Source organism: Seriola lalandi, unplaced genomic scaffold (genome assembly GCF_002814215.2).
Source record: "Seriola lalandi dorsalis isolate HSWRI2012SDOR001 ecotype SW California unplaced genomic scaffold, Sedor1 jcf7180002054544, whole genome shotgun sequence".
Classification (NCBI taxonomy): domain Eukaryota; kingdom Metazoa; phylum Chordata; class Actinopteri; order Carangiformes; family Carangidae; genus Seriola; species Seriola lalandi.
This window is the reverse complement of record NW_019525097.1, coordinates 3,771,365-3,798,920: the sequence shown is the minus strand read 5'-3', so window position 1 is coordinate 3,798,920 and position 27,556 is coordinate 3,771,365. Positions and strand designations below refer to the sequence as shown.

The following is a 27,556-nucleotide window of genomic DNA, read 5'->3' as shown; positions in this document are numbered from 1 at the left end:
AAAAAAAAAAAATCTTATTCCACTTTGTTTCTGTTCAGTGTTTCTGCTTTTGTGTGCAAATCCAGCCGTAATTGGCTGGAGTGCTAACTGGAATTGGAGTTCTGTGCCAGTTTATCTGGCCAGGGAGATTTTAACACGTTTCCATGTGAATGGCCTGTAAACACCAGCTGTTCAGTAAAACCGCTGTCACTGTGTGTCCAAATCACGCTAAGACAAAATGGATTCTTCACAGTCCATTTAATTGTAGGCAACCCAACCATACTGGACACAGGGTTTAAATGGACTGATTGAGCATTAAAATAAACATTTTAAGTGCTCATTTGGCTGTTATGCTCAGATATCTGCCAACAACCGTTCCCTGGCATGTCATGACCATTTCCTGTCAAAAATGTAAGATGGCTGCAATGAAACGCTTGAGAACCCTGTGGAAATGAACATTGATTTGTATGGTTTTGAGTGTTAAAATCACTTGAGATGTAAAAATGGGAGACAGTTTTGCAGCCTTTGTAGACTTTGATCATTTGCCTCCACTACTGTGCAATCTCAACACCCCAGTCTGAAGTTATGTGAAATGTAAAAACAAGCAAATTGAGTCATTAGTTTATTTTAGATTCAGAGGCTTATTCATCAGTGCAAAAACAGTGCAATTAGGAGACTATGTCATTTCATCTGGGGATAAATGAGTCACTGATTGTTTCACTCTTTAACGACTCCAACTAAACTTTTTTTAGAGCTTGCCGATCTTCTGTGTGTTTTTCTTTGAGATGAAACCAGTGTTCTACAGACATAAATTAATGTTTTGATAATCAAGGCAGTAATGTTTTTTCCTATGTAGAGAGAGGACTCCTTTGCATACAGCCAGTCAAATGATTTCAGTTTACAATACACTCTATTTGCAACTTCAGTAGTAATATTACTGCTCTGTCATAGGCTGATAGTGGCTCTGACAGCCAGACAGCAGCAGCACAGTCTCTTAACCGCAACTCAAATGAGCTTTCCAGCTAATGTCTCCTCCTTATCATGCGTCTTGTCCAGCCCCTTGGCTTTCTGAACAGTTGCTACCAAATAAGGCTCCACTGTGGAGTAATGCCCTGTCAACATCAGTTTGCATCCTAGTCGGCTAATTAGCTGGTCACCTGTAGCACACCAAACAGCTTAAAAAGGTGTGTGCATATAAGTTTAGATGCCTAATGGTGTGGTCCTTGTTCTTCAGTACCACTGCTAACACAACGCCATCAGTGAATCAGCTGTCAGTTATGATTATTATTTTATTTTGATTATTATTATGATGATTATTATTTTTGTTTCCCTTTCTTTGTTTATTTGTTAGTCAGGGACCTATACAAACATGTTCAGTTAGACGCTCGAAGGCTGAAGGAGCATTTATGAAATATCGCCAAAGAAAACTTATTCTAATTCCTCTTAATAATAAATCAAATATTTTAATAATTATTTTTTTTCAAATCACTTGGATACCATTTTAACAATTTGCAATTCAAACCATCCTCTAAGGTAGATGAACCAAAAATTGGACTTAAATGTCTCGGCTCTTGCTGTGCAAATTCACTTTCACTGAGAGATCTCACATTTTGTATTCATTTGTTTGGGGGTGGCTTCATTATCCAGTGACATAACGTTTTGTTTGCCTTATTCTAACTTACATCAACGAGGTCTCAAATTTAACCCGATGAAACTTGCAGACACCCTGTTAGTTTGAGCTTAAAGTTTAAGATCAAAATTGCCAAACCAGGCTGCAAAACTAAAAAATAAATAATAAAAACTCTGTATGAAAGGAGAATCTAGCCAATTAAATTTTGTACCCAAGGCTGATGTGATGTGTTCATGACGTGAACTCACCATAAACTTACCTATCTGACATCAAATGTCATGAATGCAAGATAAACATTTATTTACCAGCCGTGTGATTCCTGCCAGGACAGTTACTGGTGTGTTTATTTGTTGATGCTGTGTTGAGCTTTAGAGGCAAAAAAATCTCTCGTCTGATCCACATCCGATCAAAACATAGAATATGACACACTGTAGCCCCACACACACACACACACACACACACACACACACACACACACACACACACACACACTGCATTAGTTAGCTGTGTTCATCTATGTTTAGCTGCTGGAGCTGCCTAGCTGTCCCAAAGCTGTCACCATATTACAAGCTACCGCTGAGAGCTCTCTTACACACACATATACACACACACACTCGCACACAACATTCACACACCCTCCCATCCTCGGTGTGAATACAGGTAACAGTAACTCTTTGTAGGGGGTTTGAATGACTGCTATAAGGTTACCCTGAGATACACTCTCTCACACTCACAAACACACACACATGGTAGCTTTCTCCCCATTCTAATTGCTGCAATGTGACACTGCTTCCCACATCATGAGGAGAGAAAAGAGAGATCCTCACAGAGAGAAGGGATGGGGTGAAAAACGGGGTGGTGAAGAGAGACAGGGAGTCAACATTTGACCTACATCCAGTGTTTTTGTCTGTCTATACTGAAGGAAAGTCAGTCTAAACAAAGATTGTGTTTTAATAAAAGACAAATAGAAGCATGCAGATAAAAATCAAATAATAAACACATTGTATGCAGCCCTCACATGTTGATTTATTTACTTAATAGGATGTAAACAAGTCTTTTGAGATTCCTCCCCTAAAGGTCCATCTACTTGCTTTGTTGAAAAGTGCCAAAAAAGACACAGCACGATACTGATGTGACCATAGATCAGAAAATGTGATTGTACAGATGTTGACAGTGTGTGTGAACTGAATTTAGGGTGGCTTACCCCCTCGCTTCACTCCTGATATTATTACTTACAGTGTAATCCTAGATTTTTTTCTCAGAAGGTCCAATAAAAGGAGGTGACAACAAGCACAAGTTCATCCTTTATCACATCCTTTTCTTAAGTTGATAACAATTATTGCTATAATAATGGATTGACATTTACCATTCCAATGGAAAAAGAAAGTGTAGTCTCTGAAGCCAAACTTGTTTTGGCACGTACAGTTGTGTTCAAAATAATAGCAGTTCCACATCACTAGCAAGATAAATCAGTTTTTGTTAGAATTTCAACTTCTTCACTGCAAGTAAGTTTCTAGAAGGTTTAGTAAAGGTATAGAAAACCAACAGACCCAACAGGCATGACGTTTATGCTGCTGATCCTGTGAAACTGAATCATTTACTGAAAGGGGCGTGTTCAAAAAAATAGCAGTGCCGAGTTCAATTAGTGAGGTCATTGATTATGTGAAAAAAATAGGTGTTAAACAGGTGGCCCTTATTTAAGGATCAAGGCAACTGACGCTGCATATGCTGACTGTGCATTTGTCCTTGAAAAACAGTAAAATGGGTCGTTCAAGACACTGTTCAGAAGAAGAGCGTTCTTTGATTAAGAAATTAATAAAAGAGAGGAAAACCTATAAAGAAGTGCAGAAAATGATAGGCTGCTCAGCCAAAATTATATCAAACGCTTTAAAATGGCATCCAAAACCAGAAAGGCGAGGAAGAAACCAAAATGGCAAAGGCTCGGCCAATGATCCGCTCCAGGAGGATCAAAGAAGATCTAAGATTGCCTGTGAGTACTGTAACAATCTGACGACGTCTATGTGAAACCAAGATACCAGCAAGAAGCCCCCACAAAGTCCCATTGTTAAAAAAAATACATGTGCTGAAGCGGTTATAATTTGCCTAAGAACACATTGACTGGCCTAAAAAGAAATGGCGTAATATTTTGTGGACTGATGAGAGTAAGATTGTTCTTTTTAGGTAAACAGTAGTAAACAGTGAAGACGATGAAGCATGGTGGTGCAAGCATCATGATATGGGGATGTTTCTCGTACTATGGTCCTATTTATCGCATACCAGGGATCATGGATCAGTTTGAGTACATCAGAATACTGGAAGAAGTCATGTTGCCGTATGCTGAAGAGGAAATGCCCTTGAAATGGGTGTTTCAACAAGACAATGACCCCAAACACACCAGCTAGCGAGCAAAATCATGGTTCCAGACAAACAGAATTCAAGTAATGGAGTGGCCAGCACAATTCCCGGACCTTAATCTCATGGAAAACTTGTGGGCTGACATAAAAAACTGTCTCTTATACACATCTTTTACTCACCTTTTTAAACACACTGCTATTATTATGAACAAAGCTGTACCTGAATAATGTTTTTAATTAATTGTGTCGTATCTCTCTGTTTTTTAGGTTTTCCAGGTCGCATATATGATCATAAAGGCGGCCAACTCACCTCGCCCCGGTAAGAACTCTGCTTCATGATTTGTATTTAGACAGCGACACACTGTTTCAGGTGTTAACATTGCTGCTTTGATTATACAATGAAACAATGACTGTGTGATTAAAGTGCAAACTACAGCCTTATTTTCAGCCCATGTCTTAGGAACAGTTGAATATAGTAATTATAGCTATTTGAGCAAATTGTTGTCCCACAGAGAATCCGCAATTAATTTGAATGATTAAGACTCCATTCAGTAAAATGCTTTTTCCTCCAGTCAGATAAACTCTTGATATGCAGATGTTTGAAGTTTACAGGCATTTTGCAGGCGTGTAGGTGCACACGCATTCCATTAAAGCTTGAAGATGCTTTGAGATTTGTACTGGAAGCAGTTGCAAAATTGTGGAAATTGTACTGAACTGAAGTTCAATGGAAGGCGTTACAATTAAGAAAAAGGATGTGATGTCACAAAATATCAGAGTAGTTACATTCTCATGTCACTGATAAACAAGGTATCACCTGTGAATGAACAACATCAGCAGTAATTTTACACTACACATAGCGCTACACATTAGCCTCAGACAGCTAGTATAATGGCTTGCTTGGTTAGCTGCAAATTGATCTTATCTCCATGTTTGTTCAGGATCCATGTTTTTTGGCAAATTTAGTCTGATAGTCTCTTGGCAGGAAAACTCATAAACTGAAACTAAATCAGGTTGATTATGCAAAGATTTGTTCATAGAAATGGACAAAATAGGTAATTACACAAAAAAAACATAAAACTCTTGACTGTTGATAAGAAGACAACAATAAAACAACATGAAACCACTTGAGAGCTATTGTTTGGTTTACACATGCCTTAGCAAAATTTGAAAATGTTACAAACTTTACTGTCACAGAGTCAATGTTAATGGCACCTGAAGGAACACATGATGTTTCAATGTTCAGTTAAAATACATGAAGATTTTACGCATCAGTTAATGTTAATGTTAAGCTTATTTATTGAAAAAAATAAAGTGGCACATCTTGGTAGTTGCATAGTGCTGGTGGCAGCTCATATGTAGTGTCAGCTAATGTGCTTATTTACTGGACTCCCTTCACTCTGCATTCAACCACTCCGGGAGTTGGAATATCATATCAGGTTATTGAGAAACATGTGGGATTGAATGTTCTGTCAATTTCTATGTATTTTAAGTAGGATGATCTAAACACAGGCTTGGATGTCCATCATTATTTTTATTGATCTTTTCCCCCCTCCACATCACACATTTAAAGCTTTTCATCATTATTTTCCTCACTGATATTTCTGCCTGCAGGTAACTGGGTCTTAGAGCATTCAATAGACGGTGTGACCTTTGAACCGTGGCAGTACTACGCCATCACGGACACAGAGTGCCTGACACGATTCAACATTAATCCACGGACAGGACCTCCATCTTACACCAGAGATGATGAAGTTATCTGCACGTCCTATTATTCAAAGATTCACCCTCTGGAGAACGGAGAGGTAACAGCTGTAGCCATAGAAATTATTACACTGCCACTGGAATCGGCAGCTGAGTGGGGTTTGGATTTGGGTTGATTTGGATGGTGCCTGTGGGGTTGGGTCGACTCAGGCTGGAATGTTTGGTCAAGTTTTGTTTGGGTGGATTAAGGCTGGGAAAAGTTTGATTGCACTTGGTACAGATTTTACCTATGTGATGGGCTTTGGGCTTTTCTGATATTTTTTCTTCCTTTTTAGTTTGTGTTTTCAACTTTTAAGCACAAAGATGTACCGCAGTTACACCGAGCCCGACGCATTTTTGAATCAAATGTGTCTGTGGCGAAGCATCGTTGTTTGACCACTGCCTGAAAAAAAGGGGGGGGATGCACAGTTCTGGTTGTAGTTGTAATGTTGAACCAAAAGCCGGATGCAGAGACAGAGCAGAGAAAGTAAAAGGCAGTTTCTTTAATCAAAAACAGAATCACGAACAGGGAAGCAGTTGGAGAAAGCTAACAAATCCAAAAAGGGTTTTCAGCGGGCAGAGATCATAGGCAGGCAAGCAGGACAAAAGTTGTGAGGCAAATAAGATGACCTTGGAAAGAGAGTTATCTGATGGAGCGGTGTATATAAGCGACTGATTAGGGGGAATGAGGGCAGGTGGGACTGAGTTCTGCAAGGGAGGAGATGTTAGGGCTACAATAGCAGGCATGAACAATAAGCAGAGAATGTGATAATGAATTAAGAAGAATATCAGGTCATGACACCAGGTCAAACTGTATAAAATCAACACAAACATCATATAGAAGAAAGTAAGTTATATTCATATACGTAAATGCAACAGTCCAGTATTCAGAGCATAAAAAATATGAAATGCTACTTGCTGCTTTTCAAAATGAACAAGTAGAAAAGAAGAAGAAGTGGGTGTGTTTCTTTTTGGATGTGTGCAACTGTTGATATAATCGATTACATTTGGGTTGTGATTTATTGATAACACACTCACACAACACTGATTCACACATGTGCACACCACTGTTTACTGTTATGTTGTTGCTTTGATCAGCTGTGTGTTTGGTTGCACCCAGTAAGAACAGAGGGGCAAGCCTGCTATAACTGACATTAATGAAGAGAAAGAGGACTGCAGAACACACGCACACACACGCTACAGTGAAAATAAACTAATCACACATCTACATCTCCCACACAGGCCTCTAAGTGTAGATGCCTGTCTTGAATATGTGTACACATTTGCATGGGTGATGGTGTGTGAGCTTGCACATGCCTGCATGCATGTGTGTTAAGTGTGTGTCTTCTTGTGTGTTTGCACTGTATATGTGTCTGTGTCCTGCGGGGGAGCGCTAGAGGGGGTGCGAGCTGGAAGATGTCAAGAGCTGCAAGTAACGATGGAGGTGTTTGTGTGTGTGTGTGTGTGTGTGTGTGTGTGTGTGTGTGTGTGTGTGGTGCGTGCGTGGTGCGTGCATGCGTGCATGCGTGTGTGTGTGTGGTTGACAGCTCCCTAGCCATCTGATCACAGTGAAACCATAATGAGTCGTAGGCGATGTGTCACTGCATCGCACACACATTCACAATGTCACCCCATCTCACACAGACACAGACACTCGCATGCATGCATGCACACACATACACAACCATCTCCATCGTCACTTCCAAGTGTGCAGCTTACACCCATCAAGTGTTCCCCCTTGACACACATACACACACACAGGCACATTCGGTCAGCCCACTCTGTGAGACTTTTTTCTAGGTGCCAAATGTTGCTTTTGGCCACATTAGGGAGACAGACAGATGGACAGTCAGATAGACAGAACCTCACTCTCCTTATTATGTGGCCGCCTGTTGATAATTGGTGATACAGAATATAAATTCATGCTTACTCTACTTCTACACTGATTTCAAGACAACATATACTGTCAATTTGTTTGGTAGACAAAATGAAAATTTCTGCTGTTGTCCATGTCATGAGGTGTTGTCATGCAGCGTAGCAACAGACTCAGTTGCATCATGTTGAACTATGCCTCCTAAATAATTGCCTGGTATCAGGACATCATTGTCCCTTATCACATACTTAATCATTTAATTGTTTTTGCACAAAAGTTCACTACAAAGCAGTGCTGCTAATTTGACTGCATTCTTCACAACATTGGTGTGGTGTAGCTATTTTAAAATCATGTAGTGCAGAGGAAGGACTTATATTTGATAACAAAGTGCACTCATTGAGAGGACCAGTGAGTGAGCAGAAAAACACTGGGGCTGTAAATATTACTGGATAGGGGGAGAAGAATCACTCACTCACTTATCAGTTCTGGACAGGATTAACATCCCTGACCAAACAAGCCTGTTGTCAGACAAGAATGCCAATACTGGTTTGCCATGGGTACGGCATGCATTTCAACGCACTGCTTTCACTAATCTGTTGATCTATCCATCAGGTTAAACAGAGGACAGAGTACAAGTTTGAGTGATGTTGGTCTGGATCATCTGCTCAATCAGTGATAGTGATAACAGGTGTGCATGATTAGGTCCTCTAAGCAGTGGAAGAAAGGGTGAAACTGCTCTGCAGTAAATCACATTCTGTTAAAGCTGGTCCACTAATGAGTGTCTGTCTGTGCCCAGAGACAAACTGTGATTATCAGCAGTAACAAAAGAATCTGAAAAGAATGCCTTCTCCTTATTGTGTATTCTTTAAAAACTTTGTACCAGTTTCTCTCCCCCTAAAGTTACCTGAGCAGATGGTTTGTTCCAATTTGGTGCGGCTGAGAAGGTAAAAGGCAAATCACTGGTCTGTAGTCGTACAGTAAGGAGGTTGGGTGGCATCTTGCTGTGAGGCTGCAGGGTTTATATGCTGATTGTTTTTGCTTCAGCAAAGTTGTTTTTGTTGAACTCTCTGTTTCATTGGTCACTTTTTGTCACCTTGAACACTTCTTTCTTCTTAACAACAATCCCTTTTTAAAATTTCCATTGTTAGTCACTTGCTATGTCTCTTTATACAGTGTGGTGGTATTACAGTTTCTCCAAGTCCCTTAGAATGATTTAGAAACAGCATTTGGGAGCTATATGGCAAAAGCAGCTTTATCACCACAGAATCCCTGACATTATTCTCTCTTTCCATTTTAAGGTTAGTACTTCTTTAATCAATGGCTACATTTTAAACATCTTTATGAACTTCAGTTATATTATCCAATTAAATCTGCCTTAATACGAACACTGAAAACAAATAACACCATGGTTAAGGCTATTGATAGGTCGTATTTCAAAGTCTTGACTTTCTTTTTGCTAATTTAAGGATAAATGTGTCACTAACACTGCCTACTGTTTAAGAAAAAATAAAGGTTGCTGCTAATCATCTTTCCCCTTCTACCGATCTGTTTATATTTGTTTTCTCTTTGGTTTCACCACAGAGGCGCCGCACTCCTCCAACCATCTGCCGCTACAAGAAACCAGAAAGCACCTTTAATGTTTGTCTAAGCTCAGTGTCTTAGTTTAACTGCTGCTGCGACATGTCAGTATTTATCTGTGTCTCTGTCTATAGATTCACACCTCTTTGATCAATGGCCGTCCCAGCGCAGATGACCCGTCCCCGACCCTGCTGAACTTCACCTCCGCCCGCTACATCAGGCTGGTGTTTCAGCGAATCCGAACACTGAACGCTGACCTCATGACTCTGACACTCCGCGACCACAAAGATATAGATCCCATCGTGACAAGACGGGTGAGGCTCCACACAGACACACAACACTTTCTTTTCTTTTTTTTTCTTTTCTTTTTTCTTTTCTTTTCTTTTCTTTTCTCAAAGGCTTGCCGTTCTTCTCTGTTCTGCTCATCTCTATTTTTTATTTGACGGTTTTATTGATCTCTGATACATCAGAGCTTTACTCCAGTAAAAGCACATCCATGTCAGCTAACATGAATCACTGGGTAGCGCAATTCCTAAATCGTGTAATACCCCCCTGACTTTTTTCCCCTTTGGATCTAAACTGAGCTCATACATGGCCACTCTGGAATCCAATTGGTGGAAATCTGTTGTAATGATGGGGAACTTTATTCACACATATTTCAAAATATCACTGAATTAGCACTGACTCATTAAAATTATAACAGAGAAGATTTTTTATAGCAAATTTAATTAACACCTATGGGATATATTGTTCACTGCAAAAATTTAAAAAAAAATATTGTAATCATGAGATGGCTTAAATGTGAGTACCTTTTAAGAAAACTTAGCAGGTAATGTGACATAAAACCAAAATGTAACTACTTTAAGTAGATTGTTTTGTATAAAATGATTTATAACTGGTGTAGTGTAGCCAAGGTTAGGACATCAGTTTTAGAAGTGACCTGAGATAAGAGCGCAGGATCTCTAATCTCTAATAATGCCTCTTAATTTGCTAATATGGTTTTAAAGGCTGTAGTGCTTATTATAACATGTATTGTCCCTTGCTCTCCCTCTCTCCTCAGTACTACTATTCCATTAAGGACATCTCAGTTGGAGGGATGTGTATCTGTTACGGCCACGCTAAAGCCTGCCCACTCAACGCTCTTACAAAGGTAGAATACTTAACTCTTTGTTTCTCTCTCTGTCCAGTTAACAATACCACCAAGGTAATGGAGCTCCTCCATACTGTTGAACAGGAGCAAAGAGCACCCTCAGGCACCAGCTTTTTATCTACTGCCTTATATTGTGTGTGTGTGTGTGTGTGTGTGTCTGTGTGTGTGTCTGTGTGTGTGTCTGTGTGTGTGTCTGTGTGTGTGTGCGCGCCTGCCTGTCTGCAGGGGACACAGGTGACACAGTGAAGCGTTGTCTCCTATGTCACTTCAAACAGAGGAGTGTTTGATACCGGACACCTGATCTTTCTCTTCTCCCACACACACACACACACACACACACACACACACACACACACACACACACACACACACACACACACACATAGAGACACTTGTGTCCTGAGGCTGAACCATGAAGTCTTACCCAGATGTGACAGTGGCGTCTGGTCCCTTGGTGATGATGTCATTGACAATAAGTGATGTCACTGTTGTAAAAAGAGCTCCAGTTTCTCCTGTCTCTGCACCTTCCTTCCAATCCAGATATTTTACGTTGTCTGAGAAAAGCAAACCATTCATTTCAAGATGCCCAAATAAGTCAATCACATACCAATCACATCTATTTTATAATTATTATAAATAATTTTCCAAAACACATTATAGCATTTTCCGTACTTGCATGCAATCATAAGTTTCATCACATATTTTACATTGAATAAAAGTTTTATACAGGGGGAGATTCATCGACTGAATTTAAAACTTGCTTCTGATACATCACACTGAACATTTCTTCCCATTAACTTTTGTCAAACTTGTGTAAGTGTTGAATGATATTGATTTTAAAAAGGGTTCGGGGTTGGTGTAATCACTTGCTCGAACATCTAGGATTTGGTTTTGATGTAAACACACCAAGTCCAAACATTCAAGTGGCACATATACATATATAGGACATAAAGACATGCATGCAGGCTTCCTAGCAATACATTGGAAAAAACCTTTCAAATAAATCTGTGTGCAAAGTGATGTAGGGTTTCAGGGCTAAGATACAAGACCTCAGGGGGTTGATATAGTATTAGGTCCAGTAGATTAATTAATTTTTGTACTTAAAATAATGGATTTTTAAACATGTTATAGGCTGTTATATAATTAGTCATATATAATCTATCTGGCCTAAATATGACACATTATCGACTGCATTCCACTTTTTTTTGGCGTTGATTTTACACACGAAATTTAGCTCCTTTGATACGAGTTCATCCATCCACACAGTAAAGTTGTGGGCAGATGTTCAGAAAGCGGAAAAGGTGGAGACCTGTGAGATGATTTGTTGATGATCGTCTTCAGTACATTTGCTCAGATGCATACTCAGCACAAAGGCAGCCTGAAGCCAGAGTTGTAGCGCTGTGTCTCAGATAAAAGGGGCAAATTCATTTGTGCCAACAAATCCAAACTTGGCTCTCGCTGTGCTATTGTACTTCTCTCCTCTGTTAAATCTGGCACACTCTCCACATTAACCAATTTACAGAAAGTCCTAAATTGAATTACTGAACCTCAAACTTGGCAGGTTTCCTCCTACATTCTGCTTTGACTGTTTAGTTTTGAATTTATTTCTCTCCTGAGAGGGTGCTAGTGAACCCATTTGCTACCGACTGACAATCTGGAAAGTGAACCAAGTTATTTTATTGCAGTTGGCTCTCCTTTGAATACATTGTTTGATAGGCCTTCAATAGGTCATGCATATTGGTAATTACCTGCTCGCAGCTGTCCATTTTTACATTCATGTGAATGTTCTGATCCCTGATGATGTCACCAAATATGACATTTTCTCAGCCAAGCATAACCACAATAACTAATTCTTTTATCACCAACCGAAGTTTAAAGTTCTCACACTGCTGGAGAGAAGTGCTCAAGTTGTGGCCAGTACATCCTGACATCACTGTTACTGTAGTGCTTACACATGGAAGACCATATAGCCTCAACCAGGAAAGGGGGAAAAAAAAAAAAATATTTCAACTTGGTGATAAGTTTCTCTAAAAATGAGAATGAAAAACTTTCCTGTAATCTAGCAACCTGGCATTTGTTTAAGAATGTAGTGAAAGCTCCAAGTTCTATGTGGAACTGATCAAATTGTACATGAGTGTTCGCCAGGGCCTGACATTTAGTCATTTTTACTTTAGCAGGAGCTGGACAGATCGTGGAGAAAAAGTGGCTACACTGGAATTCAAACATGACTCATTTTGTTACCATGTTTAACACTCAGTGACATCAGCTTCCAGCTCATGTCTGTTTAATTGACAAATCTGTGAAACTTAGATCTTTTCTGTTAATCTGTAAATTTCCTGTATTTGTGTGTGGTTGTAGAGATTTAGCTGTGAATGTGAACACAATACATGCGGGGAGAGCTGTGATCGTTGTTGCCCTGGTTACCACCAGCAGCCCTGGATGGCAGGAACCTTCCTCACTCGACATATCTGTGAAAGTAAGAAAAACAAATTACATGCTACGACCCACAAGTGAACAACAGCCCATCCCCAACACAACTATTCCTACCAAGAGTCCCTACTCCAAATTTCCTAATTTGAAAACATTGTTTTGATACTGTAGATGCCCACATTTACTGTAACTTAGCATATGTACCCACACACCACATGTCAATTGGTAATATGCCTGTAATATTACTACAGCACACCTACAGTTTATGTGAACAGAGGTTTTACAGAACTGAACTCAGAAGCAGTGCACTAAAGTTTACATTCTTGCCAGCCAATCAGGCTCAGTCTTTGATATATGACTGTATGCAGCCATCTAAAGGCACCTTTGCATCCATTAACCTTCATCAACTATGTAGCAGCAGAGCAAAGAGGTTAGAGGCTTCCACCTGTCATCATAAAACTGGTGTTACAACATGTAATCATCATTTTATTTCACACAGGCTAAACCTCCTAACAGGCTCTGTAGTCTCAGTGCCCTGATAACTGCTTCTTCTGTCTTGTCACTGACACAGAAAGACAAGACATTAAAGGTCCTGACTGGCACAATAGTAAAAGAACCAGTCATGACGGATTCAGCCCATTCAGGACAGGAGCAGAGTCTCCAAGTACAGCATAACAACCAATCCTTGCTGCACATGAAGGGATGCAGCAGCAGCATTATGCAACCAGGCTCATAATTACTGTAAAAGGTGATCTAAAGCAGGGGATAGAAAACCTCCTGCTGAAATATACTCAACAGGTTAACAGTGCCACTGCCAATCATGAAATGTTCTGAAGGTAAAAGTGGCCTTTCCACCACTGTCAATCCACCAAACAGAGCTGTGAACACTGCCATAATCCTTGTGGAGTAACAGTTGGTATAGGGTCCAGCCTTGCCAAGATTTGTGATGGTGGATGACATTTAATAATACACACATATATATAAAAAAAGATGCTGTGTTGGCTTGTCAAATATGAGTAATCGCATATTTCTGATAGATAACTGGTGGATAACGTTGTAATGTATTCTGTTCAGAGAAGTAAAATATTTCCTTACCTTATAAAATGTTGTGCAGATTTCTCATGAGCCTTCACATTACTAGATCTACTGCTCAAACTGTCCTGTGTATTTCATCATCACACCGGTATGTTAAACGACACATTTCAGGATTTGGTCAGAAGACCTTGCAAGTTAGGGGGCACATATGAGATCCTTGTTTTAGATGCTACAACTTCCTCTCCCTCAACAATTTTAGTTCCTGAATCCACAAGATGAAAACTGAACTGTGGAAGTTAGGTTGTCAAAATAAAAGAAGGTCATGGTCCTCATGGTCCGGAGTTATAAGTGTTTGATTGGAGACTTTTCCTAGAGTAAAAGTTCAAATCCAAGTTTCTCTTCAAAATTCAAAGTAAACACTTTCCTCTTATTTGTAGAAGCTTAGTAGCAAACAGGGCTAATGCCAGGCTCTAACTAACCACCATAGGAAATGGACAAGATAAATGAAAGGAGAGACCCACTTTTTCTTTCTGAAGCCAAAGAGATAAAACGCTGCTCATGGTCACTGGGTGAACCTCAGGGTACTGTCCCCAAAACAGGATTTGGTGTTTTTCTAAGCTCTTATATGGAAGAGGTAAATGGATTTTAAAAAGCGGCCCTTTTTGCTTCATGCTCAGTATTTGGATGGAGAGGGTGGGGGCGGGTCTCAACAATCCCATCAAACACAGCATTGCAGCACCAAGTTTTTGTGTATTTGTTTTCAGAGTGTAACTGCCATGGCAAGGCGGAGGAGTGCTACTTTAATCACACTGTAGCAGACTTATCACTCAGCCTGGACACCCACGGAAAATACAGAGGGGGTGGCGTTTGTACTGGTTGCCGTGACAACACAGCAGGCATCAACTGTCAGACCTGCGCGACTGGATACTACAGACCTGCTGGGGTAGGTCACATACGCATGTGTCTCTGTGCTTTATGTGAAATTCATCATCATGATTGTGCGATTATTAATGTGTTTGAAAAATGTGTGTCATCTACACCTGGCCAGGTGAGCGCTGAAGAGGAGAACCCCTGCATCCCCTGCTCTTGTGACCCACACGGTTCTGTCAGCCAGGCGTGTGTCGCTGATTCAAGCCAGGCTACGCCCAGTATGGACATACACTTCATCTTTTTATTCTTTCTGTTTGTCCTTGTGTCTGTCTTTGTGGATATCATTTATGTCTTTGAATATGCATAATTTTAACCGCTCATTAGACACACATACAAAATTTTATTGTGAATGCAAGCACACGTTTCACATTTTAATTTCAAAGAGCTACTTCAGTAGCTCCAACATTTCATCAATTCAGTCCAGCTTGATTTCCTATGGGGTTGGGGTTAGTCAAGTTCAGCTGTGTGCACAAACGCGTCTCTTATTGAAAACTGTCTTTAGCAGAACAGAACTATTTATATTAGAGATAATTTTACTCCCCTTTGTTTTTCTTACTGTTTTTATGTCTAGAAAGTGAAGCTATTCTAGGTGCAGCCTCTTCAAAGAGATACTCATTTCACTCACACTGTTGTTTTTTTAAATGTGTCCCTGTGTGTGTGTGTGTGTGTGTGTGTGTGTCCCTGTGTGTGTGTTTGTGTGTGTGTGTGTGTGTGTGTGTGTGTGTCTGTGTCTGTGTGTGTGTCTCTCTCTCTCTCTCTGTGTGATTGACAGCCCAGCCAGCAGGGTCATGCCGGTGTAAGGAGAGTTTTGGGGGTCTGCGATGTGACAGGTGAGACACGCAGACATACACACACACACATACAGAAAGAGATAGAGACACATTGTGACAGGTGAGCAGAACCTTTCAGCTGTTGTCTGTTCCAATTAATGTTTGGAAATTGCCAGAAAGTTTCCATTAAGATCTTTGATGATATTTATTATAATACATCATGACACTTGGTTTTGTACCTTACACTATGTAATGAGGTCACTAAATGTATAAATGCCTGAGGCATACTTTCTTCACATTTTGATTAGCTGTTTTTCTTTGACTGTAACTTTGAGATTTCTTTGATAATATCTTTCACATACTTGAATCCCTAATAGACCTGAACACAGCCTGAGATTATCAAGAAAATTCTTGTCATTATCAGGTTAAGATCACAATGTGTGAATCAAAAGAAATAGAAAAAACAAGAAATTTTTCAATCTAACCTTTAAATCTGTCAACAGACTGCTTCATCTTAATTTGTTGATCAGCTGTTGCATTATCTTTATGTTTTATTGCAATAATTCCCACTGGAATGAATCAACTTCTCTGTGGACATCGTTCAGGTTTAATGTAATCCAGCCTCAAAGCTGATACAACTTTTCCTCTAACTTTTTAATGACCTGCCCTCAGATCGCCAGCAGCATGAGCATCATCTTTTAGATCACTTCTCAAAATGCGCTTCGGTTCACTCACTCTGTTAATTAGGAAGTTGTTTTCTTTGTGTATTTCCTGTGAGATTGTACGTACATGCATGTCATACATGGGACGAGGTCAGAACTAAAGGTTCAGTGACTGACTCAGACCAGTTTGATCAGGATGTGGACACAGTGGTTGTTTAGAATTGACCCCCTGACCTTCCAGCTGTGGGGCGACCTCTTATCACTTTCACCTTTATTTTTTGTCATTAAACTCATTTGTCTCCAGGTGCGCTGTCGGATATATGGGCTACCCGTCCTGTCAACGCTGTAACTGCAGTGTGGAAGGGAGCACAAACGATGACCCATGTATAACACCCTGCATGTGCAAGGTACACACACACACACACACACACACACACACACACACACACACACACGCGCAAACTTATTTGCACACGAATAATGACAAGTACTCTGCACTAACCTTACTAGCCCTGTCATCATTATCTTCACCACATTAACACTGCAATAACATGACTTGTGCTCATAACGTCACTTTGAGGGCAGCCCATAAACTTTGCTGCATCTTTCATCTCTCTCTCTCCTTCTGTCTGACTTTCTCACGTAGGAAAATGTAGAGGGAGAAAACTGCGACCGCTGTAAACTGGGATTTTACAATCTCCAAGGTGACAATCAACGCGGCTGCGAAAAGTGCTCCTGTATGGGCGTTGCCAGTCAGTGCTCGGCCTCCACCTGGACCTATCAGAATGTAAGCACCTACTGTACACATGTACACTTCTTCTCTGTCGGGCAACCAGTGTCTTTGTTTATTTGAGTCAATCATCGAGATGTTCCCCCTTTTAATCCATTCAAAGCTCTTTTGCTGTTGGATGCTTAAATTGTATCATTCCTGTCCACCAGACTTTTTCTCTGGAAAGATTTACCAGACACCAAAGGTCAGCTTCGAGTACTTGACACAAATTACACTTCACACCATTTGTGGTGTTTACCATTATGGCCCAGTCATACCAGCATTTAAAAAAAAGGCAATTTCAGACCAAATTTAGTGGAATTGCTGCAATAAACAGTGTGAGAAGGCAAAAAGAGTCTGTTCGAAGATTTTCTGTCATCCAGGTCATGGTTATCCAAGAAAGAAAAAATAAATCAGCCACAAGGTCCAAGAAGAACACTGACACTGGGTGGTGAAGAAAAGAAGAAACGCAACAACATTGTGATTCAGTATGTGTCTGGAGTATCTGAGAAATTCAGGAGGATCTTCAACCAGCAACACACTAAGACAAAAACTCGTCCATCCTAAAGATCGCACACTGCAAACTAGTGTATGCAGTCCATTGCAGTGAGGAATACCACAGACCTGTACATCAGTGAAACCAAACAACCACTAAACAAACGCATGGCTCAATACAGGAGGGCAAACTCCTCAGGAGACTCAGCACTTTACCTACACCTAAAGGATAAGGGACTCTCCTTCAATGACAACCAGGTACATAGTTTAGATAGGGAGGACAGATGGTTTGAAAGAGGAGTAAAAGGCGGCCATCTGTGTCAAAGTAGAGAAACGGACAGTGCTGTCCTTTCATCCCTCTCCAGGAGATTTAACAAACACTCACACCTCAGGAGACTCCAATGACTCTAACTGACACCAACAAATCAGGTGACATCAACGGCCTTTATAATGACCCCACAGAGGCTAAATACCTAGATCCTCCTCACCAGTCAGTCAGATTTGAAGAAGCCTCTTGGATAAGAGGTGAAACATCTTAAAGTATCCACAACCAGATGCAGTTGCCCTCGATTCAATTTTTCTTGATGTGTTGAATCTTTTTAGTCCATCTTTGGTGATTTTTTTTTTTCTAATCGATATTAGATATCCTTGACAGTGTTGGCCTCTGAGAGAGCAAAACAGAGGAGGCTATCATGGCCTTTTACTGTGGCTGTGCTGCACCAACACTTTTACACAACCTTACTCTGCTGGAGTAACTACTATTCCACAGGAGGCATGGATTTTAGACATGAGACCTGAGTCATATGTTTGTATGTTCAAGAATCATATATGTACCACTGATATGATGCGTTAACTTATTGTCCAGTTAGCCTCCAAGTTGCCCAGCCTACTAACTGAAACCAAACTTTTGTGACTTATTATCACATTCCCAGCTGACTAGCATGTTCGTGGTGAAATCGCCAGCTACAGTTGTTTACCAGCTAGTCCTGTATCTGTATCCTGTATCTGGCTTTTTGTAACACAGTGAACAATGTTTAGTGATCCTCACAGCAGCACTTATCATATCTGCGCCTGTTTTTTTTTTTGTTATGATCCTCCGTTAAATACATGTGCACAAAGGGAGGAGATCCACCTCACTTGACTGACCCAGAAGATGTTTTTCAGATGACAGGCAAACTGCTCTTCCACACTGGTGCAGTTTGATAAATATCCTGCAGGCGTAGAATGCATCCGACACGAGGTGCAAAATGATTAATTAGTCAGGCCCTGAGTTTTTAGAATAGGGAATGTTAAAGGCATCTGGAAATGAATAAAACTGAATCACTGTTATACCAGTGTGTAGTAGGGTAGTAAGTGTAAAAGCAAAGACAAATCTTTGCCACATAGACATTCAAGACAGGGGAGGTGGATGGAGCACAGTTGAGGTAAAAGCAAAGGAGAATTGTGAAAAAGAAAAGAGAGAAGAGGACAAGCCTGGAAAGGGGAAGGGTGGAGACGAGACAAGAGGCAAGGAGGAGGAGAGAGGTGAAAAGAGGAAAACAGTTTTTGACTGACAGGCGGGGTGGGAGAGGAGGGGAGAGGAGACATTGACAGGATGACAGCTCTGATTTAGACACTGATTTTGTGTGTGTGTGTGTGTGTGTGTGTGTGTGTGTGTGTGTGTGTGTGTGTGTGTGTGTAAAAGGCAAAGCCAAGGTCAGGTTAATTGCAACGACAGATGTGTGTCTGACTCTGTCTATTGCTCTCTGTCTCTCTCTCACACACACACACACACACACTCTCTGTCACTCACACACACAATCCTTGTGGAATTGAGAGAAAAAAACACTCTTTCTAGGTGTCAGTTACGAGACTTCCTGGCTGACATGTGACAGATGTACAAAATCTTTAAACGTAAACATATCTTGAGTTTCAGCGTATGCTATACTTGCACCACCTTCATAAATGACATTCAGTTATAGATGTGAATATATCACATCACTGACATTTTGTTTTATTTGTGAAGCTGCATTTTAAATTAAAGTTTACAGGAACAGTAAAAAAATAAATAAAAAAAAGTCGCTTTGCTGTCAATTCTGAATAAGCCATTAGAATCCAAACCAACTGATGTAATGATTTTAGTGATTATCTGTTGTTCAGTTCATGAGTCTGTATTTATAAGATTAACTCTCATAGATTAATTTGCTAAAGAGCCTTCAGTCTTCTTTCTTAGACGCAGATTGTAAGTGTTTTCTGTGAGTGATTTTTTTTCTCATATGGACTGAGTGTCAAAGGATAGAAGGTGTTTTAGTTCATGCAGTAAAGTAGGTAACATTGACTTGACTTCAGAAAAAATATCGACCAATCAAGTGCTTATACACTTATTTGGCAGAGTAGGCTCTGCTGCTGAGGGTGCTGCCCAGTGAACCCAAGCAGCATTGCAGGATTCAGTGGGGAGTGCAGTAAACCCCAAATGGCCGTACAGAACAAAGCCCAGTCATCATCGAGACACTGGACACACGGTGCACAAAGAAATAGATGCCAAGTTGGATTATAGATCATAAGGAGCTGAGCTGGTGGAGGGACAAATCTATTGAAACAGTTGGTATATTGTTACGTACAGTGGTAGAGAGCAGCAAAGCAGAACCATCAGATTATAAAGTCTATCCACATTGAACATGACTGGTGACTTGCTTTAATATGTTTTGTTGTCGGAAGCTACTGATCTGCTGACAGCGAACAGTTCTATTTGAACGTTTCCAAATCACACTGAAATCTTTTCAAACATTCATACAAATTAAATTCTATTTTACTATAGTTAAATATTCTTTATTTCCACATTCAGTCTATCAGTAACTCACCTTAACGAAAACTTTGAAAGCAAAAAATTGAGAGCTCGCTGCACTTTGCTGCAACAGAGGAAAAGGTCTGATCTTAAAACCCTTCACAGAATAGCCAGAGCTGTGTGTGATTTTCTATATATTAGGCTACACCATTTCTGGGTGTTTAATTTTAAAAGGCACACTTTGTATACTTTGAAATGAGACATAGTGAACTGTGGTCTGGGCCTATTAATAGCCTACTGAATATGAGAATAAAAAAAGCTTGTTTTTTCAAGAGATGGAGCTTAAAGTAAATCTTTAACTTCTTTTCCCTTCTTCCTGAATGTTGATTTTGTAGGAAACCACACTGACAGGCTGGCACCTGGTTGGAGATACAGGAGGGAGAGTTTGGTCTGTGCACAGACAGACACCTCCATATCTGAGCGTCCGACACTCGGATGTTGTGAATGACCTCGGCTCTGCCTACTACTGGAATGCACCTGGACTGTACCTGGGAAACAAGGTTAGATGCAGACACATGACAAACATGAAGTTTATTTACACCACAATCAAAATACAATGTGATTTCTATTATTAAGATAAGACTTTATTGACCCTTCTAGATGAAGAAAAATGGATAAGGACCGATTTGAATAAGATAAAATATTAAAGAAAATACAGAGGTGACAGAAAAAAAATCTCAATATTTAGACTTTATGAGCTATTTGTAGAAATATTTGTGCAATATAACTGCTTTGGGGCCAACATTTAAATGTCTAACATAGTTGGACAGAAATGCATATATACAGTACATATATATTCTGTCAAAATAAAGTTTGAATTCTGGATAAACTTTGCATTTAAATTATTTTTTTTTTAAATGCAGGATGAACAGAGTAAAAGTGATATAATAAAATACAGTAACTAACAGTGCTCAAACAGCGGCCTCAGAGTTGAATAACACCTCTCTAACACAGTCTCTTGAAAAACTTTACCTGATAATGTTCTCAAACATGACATGTTCTTGGAAACTGTTCTGGATTGTATTACATTGGGCAGATGTTCTGTTGTTTCTTTCATTCCCTGTACATGTGAAAGATATGTCACTGTCATCCTAAGACGAGTTTGATTTGAATTTATCGCATCTGGTGTAAAAATGTCACAACACTTAACTGTATAATACGATCCTCAAATTTCAGCTTGTTAAGACTGTTAAGATGGTAAGAAAGAAAAGTTTTTGCAGCTTTTTCTTTATTATTCTTAAGGTGTTGCAGCAACAATCAGACTGGTCGAAGTCACAATAGTAACTCAGTTGTGCAGTTTCTTCTTTGCTCCATTCTGATTACACTGTAATAGCACAGTGATGAGCTGCAATCTAATGTGTGATTGGACTCATCTGTTAGTCCGTTCACATTTAGGGTTACTGCTAAATGCCTGTTTTCATTACATTAACATTTCCTACATTTCCTTCCATTTTACAGTCTAATGCAAGCATTGACAGGCAAATACATAAAAGCTGACATGAGGCTGCAACATTGGGACAGGCTCGAATATATAAACAGACCCGATTTATGATCTAAAAAATATCCCCTGGATGTAAGTCTGGTGAGAATGCATCCTGCTGGGATGTTCACCTCCCTCCCACCCCTGATTCTGTGGATCAGCTTCCGCTAATGTCGACTCTTTGAATTTGTGCTACGCTTTTCTGTGGCCATGATTAGACTTTATCACTCCAGCTGGCAAATAGCTGCAATCCATGTTTCTGAAGTCGAGTTGTTGCCCTACTACAACAACAGACTGACTGTGATTTGTCTGGGTGTCATGGCTTAGAGGAATATACCACTGAATTTCATTACTTTGCACCCTGCAGGCCTGGCTTGTCATCTCACTTCTTTGTCTGAACGTCTATCCCTCCCTCCCTCCCTCTAACCATCCCTCCATCCCTGCTTCTTTTCATTGGTTTGCTCCTCCAACTCTCACTCCATCTCTCCATGACTCCCATTTTTCTCCTCCCTGTTCCTAAATCATCCCCCTCTACTTACCCCAAGCTCTCGTCTCTCTCTTTCTGTATCTCTCTCGCTTTGTGTCTCTCAGGGTAAACAGTGTTTCGCCTGTTGAACTCGATAATCAACTGTTTTTCTCTTAGCGCACACACACAACCACACGCTCCCACACATGCGCACACACACAAACAGTAGCACATATTCTCATTCAAACACATACTCACACATAAACACACACACACACACACACACACACACACACACACACACACACACACACACACACACACACACACTCTCCCAGGCCTATATAAGTCAGATAATGATGTGTTTGCAGGCATTAGGGACAGCAGAGCAGAACCAAATGCCTCCATACATGTGAAACAAACAAATTACCAGTGAGTGTGTGCGTGTGTGTGTGCACGTGTATACGATCGCTAGCAGCAGTGTGCAAGTACTATATGAAAAAGCAATTCTTTGCTTCAATCTCTGATCGTGTTACAGAGATAGATGCTATGTGACTTGACTACCCGACTCCTTCACACACACACACAAACACACACACACACACACACACACACACACACACACACAAACACACACACCATGGTCTGTCATGTTAGCATGTATCATTGGAAGTGACAGGCTGTGTGTAATGATAAGCTAGCAGTGGATACAGAACAGTATAAATGCTTGCGTGTGATAACGTGCTTAATTCTCGTGCATGACCTCCTGTTTTGTTAATGCCAAGAATGCTCATTGGCTCGTTAGCACGCTCTGTGGGATGCTCATTGGTCCAGAAGCATGTTCCTCTGACGCTCATTGGGTATTTTATCGCCTGTATAGGTCCAGGGACTGCTCGTTCTCAAGGATAGCCGTTACTATCATGGAAGCATGCTCTGTTATGAATATTTTTTTCTAATGTTTCTGGTTTATTTTGCAGTCGAGGGCAGATAAATCGAATTCAGGTTCACGATGAGCCAAATATAGACTAACAATGTTGCAAGTTTGAGAGTGTTGCATCATTTTAAGACTTTTTAAGACTTCTACGTGTCTAAAACTTGTTTTTAAAAAGGGTTTTAGTGACACTTCTGCTTCATAAGAGAGAGGTAGACACTTTTAAATGGTATGGTCAAAATGTAATGTTTAAAGCGCCTCATAAAGCTCCTAATATTTTTATATTAAGAATGGACAAATTGACCATTTGAAAGGTGTCGCCCGTAGTGATAAACCTACATAGAATAATCGCTCGACTCCCCTCAGCTCTATTTATCACGGTGGCATTTTTCAACTAATTATTTTGGTTTTACAACATGCAGCTTCATTGTTTTGGCTCAGTCTCTCCTCTCTCACCAACCTTGTTCCCAGCAGCAACAGGCAGTTGTTTTCAGCAAGCTCTAATTCACCTGCTGTATACTACCTGCCCAGCTTTAGACAGCAGACTGACACAGTTAACAACTAGCTGAAAATAGTGGAGCATCTAGCAGCTGAAGAGTTGGATATTTCCCTCAGGAGTTGATGGAGAACAGATCTAAAAGTGAATGTGAATATTGGAGCCTTAAGATTTGTCAAATGGCCAGAAACACAGCTCCAAATGAAAGCTAATGTTGCCAACATGTCTGGATGTTTAAACATGTTCACCATATCAACTTCATGAGGTGATGAAATGTCGACCTTGGGTTCACAGCTTGTTTTTCTTCCCCCAAGTGGCAGAAAAAAAAACTTTTAAACTTGAAAAATATTGTCCACATGCACTATATTCATAATACACTATACTTTAAAAAGAAATCTAAAATATTTGAAAAATATATAACATTAGCTGCTCCCCAGAATTGGATGCTATTCTTTCACAGTCATCCACTTCCAATAATGGATGTTATGGCATTTCATTGATTGATATTTTTTTTTGTGTGACAATCTCACCTAAGGTCCATTTAATAGCTGTCGTGGAAGTTTTCATCAATTTGAGCAGAAGGAATTTGTGCAGTGTTATGGAAATGTAGAGATTCAAGTTTTCATTTTTTCTAGAGATTGTTGCCGTGTTAAAGTCGAAGTGAGTTCTCTTTTTTTCTCTTTTTTTTTTCTTTTGAGCAGTAAATTGAAATGAAATTAAATGTTTTAAATATTGTTACGCAGTGTAGGCATCATTTTAATCATATTTCTAACACCCTAAAAGTTGTCAGATCCCGATCTCCTTCTATCCATCTTGTACCTAGATTTACAAACAGATTCACAGTCAAGACAGATGAAAGCTTCAAAAACAAAAAAAAAAGCTCATCATTTGGAGAACAGAGAGTGACAGAGATGGACAGAAAGAGAGAAAGAGGGAGTACTGGGAGATTGAAGAAGGGAGATAAAGGGATGATGGATGAACATGGAGAAAGGAGAAACATCCTTTGCTGACAGCTGATGAAAGAAAGCTGGAAATATACTGAAACTTGACAAACACACAACTCAGCTTTTGTTGCATTGCACTCCAGCTCCCTCTGTAACTCTGCCTCTGCCTTCCCCAACTTTCTGTAGCCATTTTTCATCTTCCCTGTTTTCTATATCGTCCTATAAAGAAGAAGTAATACAAAATAATAATCCTTTAAGAGGAGACCCTGCTACAGGTGCAAACCTGTAAACCTGCAACCTGTGAAGTGGTGAAGTGTGGAGAAGAAAAATGCTTTGTTTTCACCTTGATTGTAGATTTTGACACTTAACACTTGTGACAAATGAAAACTGTCATAAAAGTGTTTTTATATTATAAAAACACTTTTGTAGAATCCTTTTAAGAGGAACATCAGATTTTAGCAAGCTGCTGTGCTGTGATTCATGAGAGAGAGAAATGTGTGTAGAGGAGTTTGTGTATAGTGCCACTTCTAATCTGGTCTTGATTGCACAAGATGGATTTCCCCTCCCACACGGCTGAAAAAAGTGCCTTTACATTAATCACAGTTGATTTGTTTCAGTTTTCATCAACCAAATAATTTTGTATCACACGTATTTGTGTGTGCAGAGATCTGCGCAGCAATCCCATGTCTCGGAGAAAAGAAAGTCATCACACCTGGTTAGAAAAGAAACCACTGCAATCCTGATTCACAGATGTTTCCATTACAAAAACATAATTAATATCAAACAAACTATACCTTTGAGTGCATGCCAGCATTCAGTTTACCATTTGAAATTAAGACCATATTTTCTGTTGACAGTGTTGCCCTATGTTGTAGAGGATGCTACTTTTTGTTGTTCCCACCTCTGTGCCTTTTCCTTGGATCATGAGACCAGATAAAAGCTCTCAGCAGGTCTTGGTATCTGTGACGACGTGTAATCTATTTATAGCAGAGTGTAGACGAGTCCAGCTTTGTGTCATAAAGCTTCCATTGCACTGTAAAGCAATCAACCTTATTTCCTGTCAAATCCAACCACAACAATGCCGTATAGAGGCTGATGGTCTTGTATTTATATATTCATATAATTATCACAGAGTTAGCATGATGATGATATTTAATGTGGCAGTGTCTGTAAAACCACATGCGAGTCTGAGCCCCATCCTCTGAGGTGGATCAGCATTGAACTTATTGAATATAGGGTGTCAACTTGCCATTGTTTGTTACTTCAAGTCTGATGCACAGCACGCTGGTGGAGTTGACTTTGAGGAGCCAGTGAGCCGTGGGAGTGCAGAACAATAATTGATTGGCTCTGAGAGGCTGGAGGTAAATGAGCTGCTCTTAGTCATCTTCCTGGATGAGATGTGCATACTGAGTTACAGTACATCTCACCCTCTCTGCTCTTGCCACCGACAGTGACAATTATCATGTCATAGTCGAGCACGCAAACCACCTTAAGAGTCAACAATGTTGCTTTCTTCTGTTTTTTTCTTTTCGTGTGGCACAGGCAAGTGTGAGTATAAGTGTTGTTTCTACTGCAGCACAAAAAGTACAACAAACTGTGGGCCATAACCTTAGCCTAAATTGTTTTTCTTAACTATAACTATTAGTAGAAAGTACATAAGAGGAGATGACTGCATGTATGTCTGCACACAAGTGTCTATGGGCCTATTCAAGAAGAGCATCTACCCCCTAATGCCATCCCAGTAAGAAGACCTCATCAAGTGACCGCTTGTAACCCCAAACTTCATCTGAGGGCAAACCCCATGCAGAGCACCTCAAACAACCAGCTGGCAACCCAGCTCTCTAGTTTCATTCCAATCTGCCAGCACCCACTCAGGGTACATACCTCCAAACTCACCCCCAGCCAGGATTCACAGACCCTGCTTTAGTCCTGGAGGCATGGAGTCCCAAAAACGAGAACCCATGTACATCTTGCAAGCAGGACTGTACCACAGCTGCCAAAACATTCTCCTATAGTCCCAGGAAGCTGCAGAGGAGTACCGAGTCAAACTACAATCAACCCACCCGAAATCCATCCAGAGAAGAAGAAGCTGTAGTTCCAGCGTGCCACACTCCAGACCACGGACACGCTGGTTGTCATTCACACTCACAGCGACTTGGTCCAGAGTAATCAGGACTATGACTGTAAAATCTCCCTGTCACTAAAATGACACACAATTTCACATGGTCGCTATGCTGAGCACAACCACATTATCATATCATTAAACTATAAGGAATGTCAACAATGTAAACAATGCCATCTCTAACTCTCTGAGCTCCTTCCAAGAGGTCGCCATGGTTGGCGAACACCCCCGTGGACACAGTGTCCCTCCACACCAGGAGGAAATCTGATTGCACAGTTTGCCTCAAGGATACTGCATCCATCTCCCACCAAGAGGCATAATGCACACAGAGAAGGCCCCGAAGATACAGAACCAGACAAGACCACGCTTGGACATGCTCTTAGTACTAATACTGACAGGCAGGATTTTTCAGCGAGGGCTTTCTTTTCACTTTCTCAACATATATCACTCTCTCACGCAGAAGGTCAGTTTGGTCGTATGGTGTTCAGCATTCCACTGACTTTTGGTCCATCTGGAGCCAATCTAGCCCTACTGCTTGGAACAACAATAGTCTGTGTGTGTCTGTGTCTGTATGTGAGCCTGTCTGTGTGTAAGCGGTAGATAAACAGAGTGAAAACTCCTGATACCAATTGCAAACAACCACAGGCATCAGGAGGACGACGCAGGTGTGCATGTGTGTTTATATTTCTATCTCTGTGTGTGTGTGTGTGTGTGTGTGTGTTTGTGTCTTTGTTTCGCTGGGTATTTGTGTGTGTATGCCTGCAAGCTTGCATGTGTGTGTTGGTGTCTGTTTATGTGTGTCACTTTAGGGGAGTTTGTTTTCTGAAGCTTTTGTGACAATCTGGTTTTCATTTCCTGAAGGATGATTTCCTTTGTCCCCCCCCACCCTCCCCACCCC

General features: G+C 40.4%; 1 protein-coding gene across 1 annotated transcript in view; it reads left to right on the top strand.

The window, feature by feature from the left end:
* lama2 (laminin, alpha 2) overlaps window positions 1–27,556 on the top strand; it is a 180,881-nt gene that overhangs the window by 43,906 nt on the left and 109,419 nt on the right. The window contains exons 4-14 of the mRNA XM_087176271.1: window positions 4,231–4,282; window positions 5,575–5,765; window positions 9,289–9,468; window positions 10,215–10,304; window positions 12,663–12,780; window positions 14,534–14,712; window positions 14,818–14,917; window positions 15,472–15,529; window positions 16,436–16,538; window positions 16,778–16,918; window positions 20,555–20,719. Of these exons, the coding sequence (XP_087032397.1) occupies window positions 4,231–4,282; window positions 5,575–5,765; window positions 9,289–9,468; window positions 10,215–10,304; window positions 12,663–12,780; window positions 14,534–14,712; window positions 14,818–14,917; window positions 15,472–15,529; window positions 16,436–16,538; window positions 16,778–16,918; window positions 20,555–20,719 (1,377 nt within the window). The remainder of the gene's footprint in view (window positions 1–4,230; window positions 4,283–5,574; window positions 5,766–9,288; window positions 9,469–10,214; window positions 10,305–12,662; window positions 12,781–14,533; window positions 14,713–14,817; window positions 14,918–15,471; window positions 15,530–16,435; window positions 16,539–16,777; window positions 16,919–20,554; window positions 20,720–27,556) is intronic.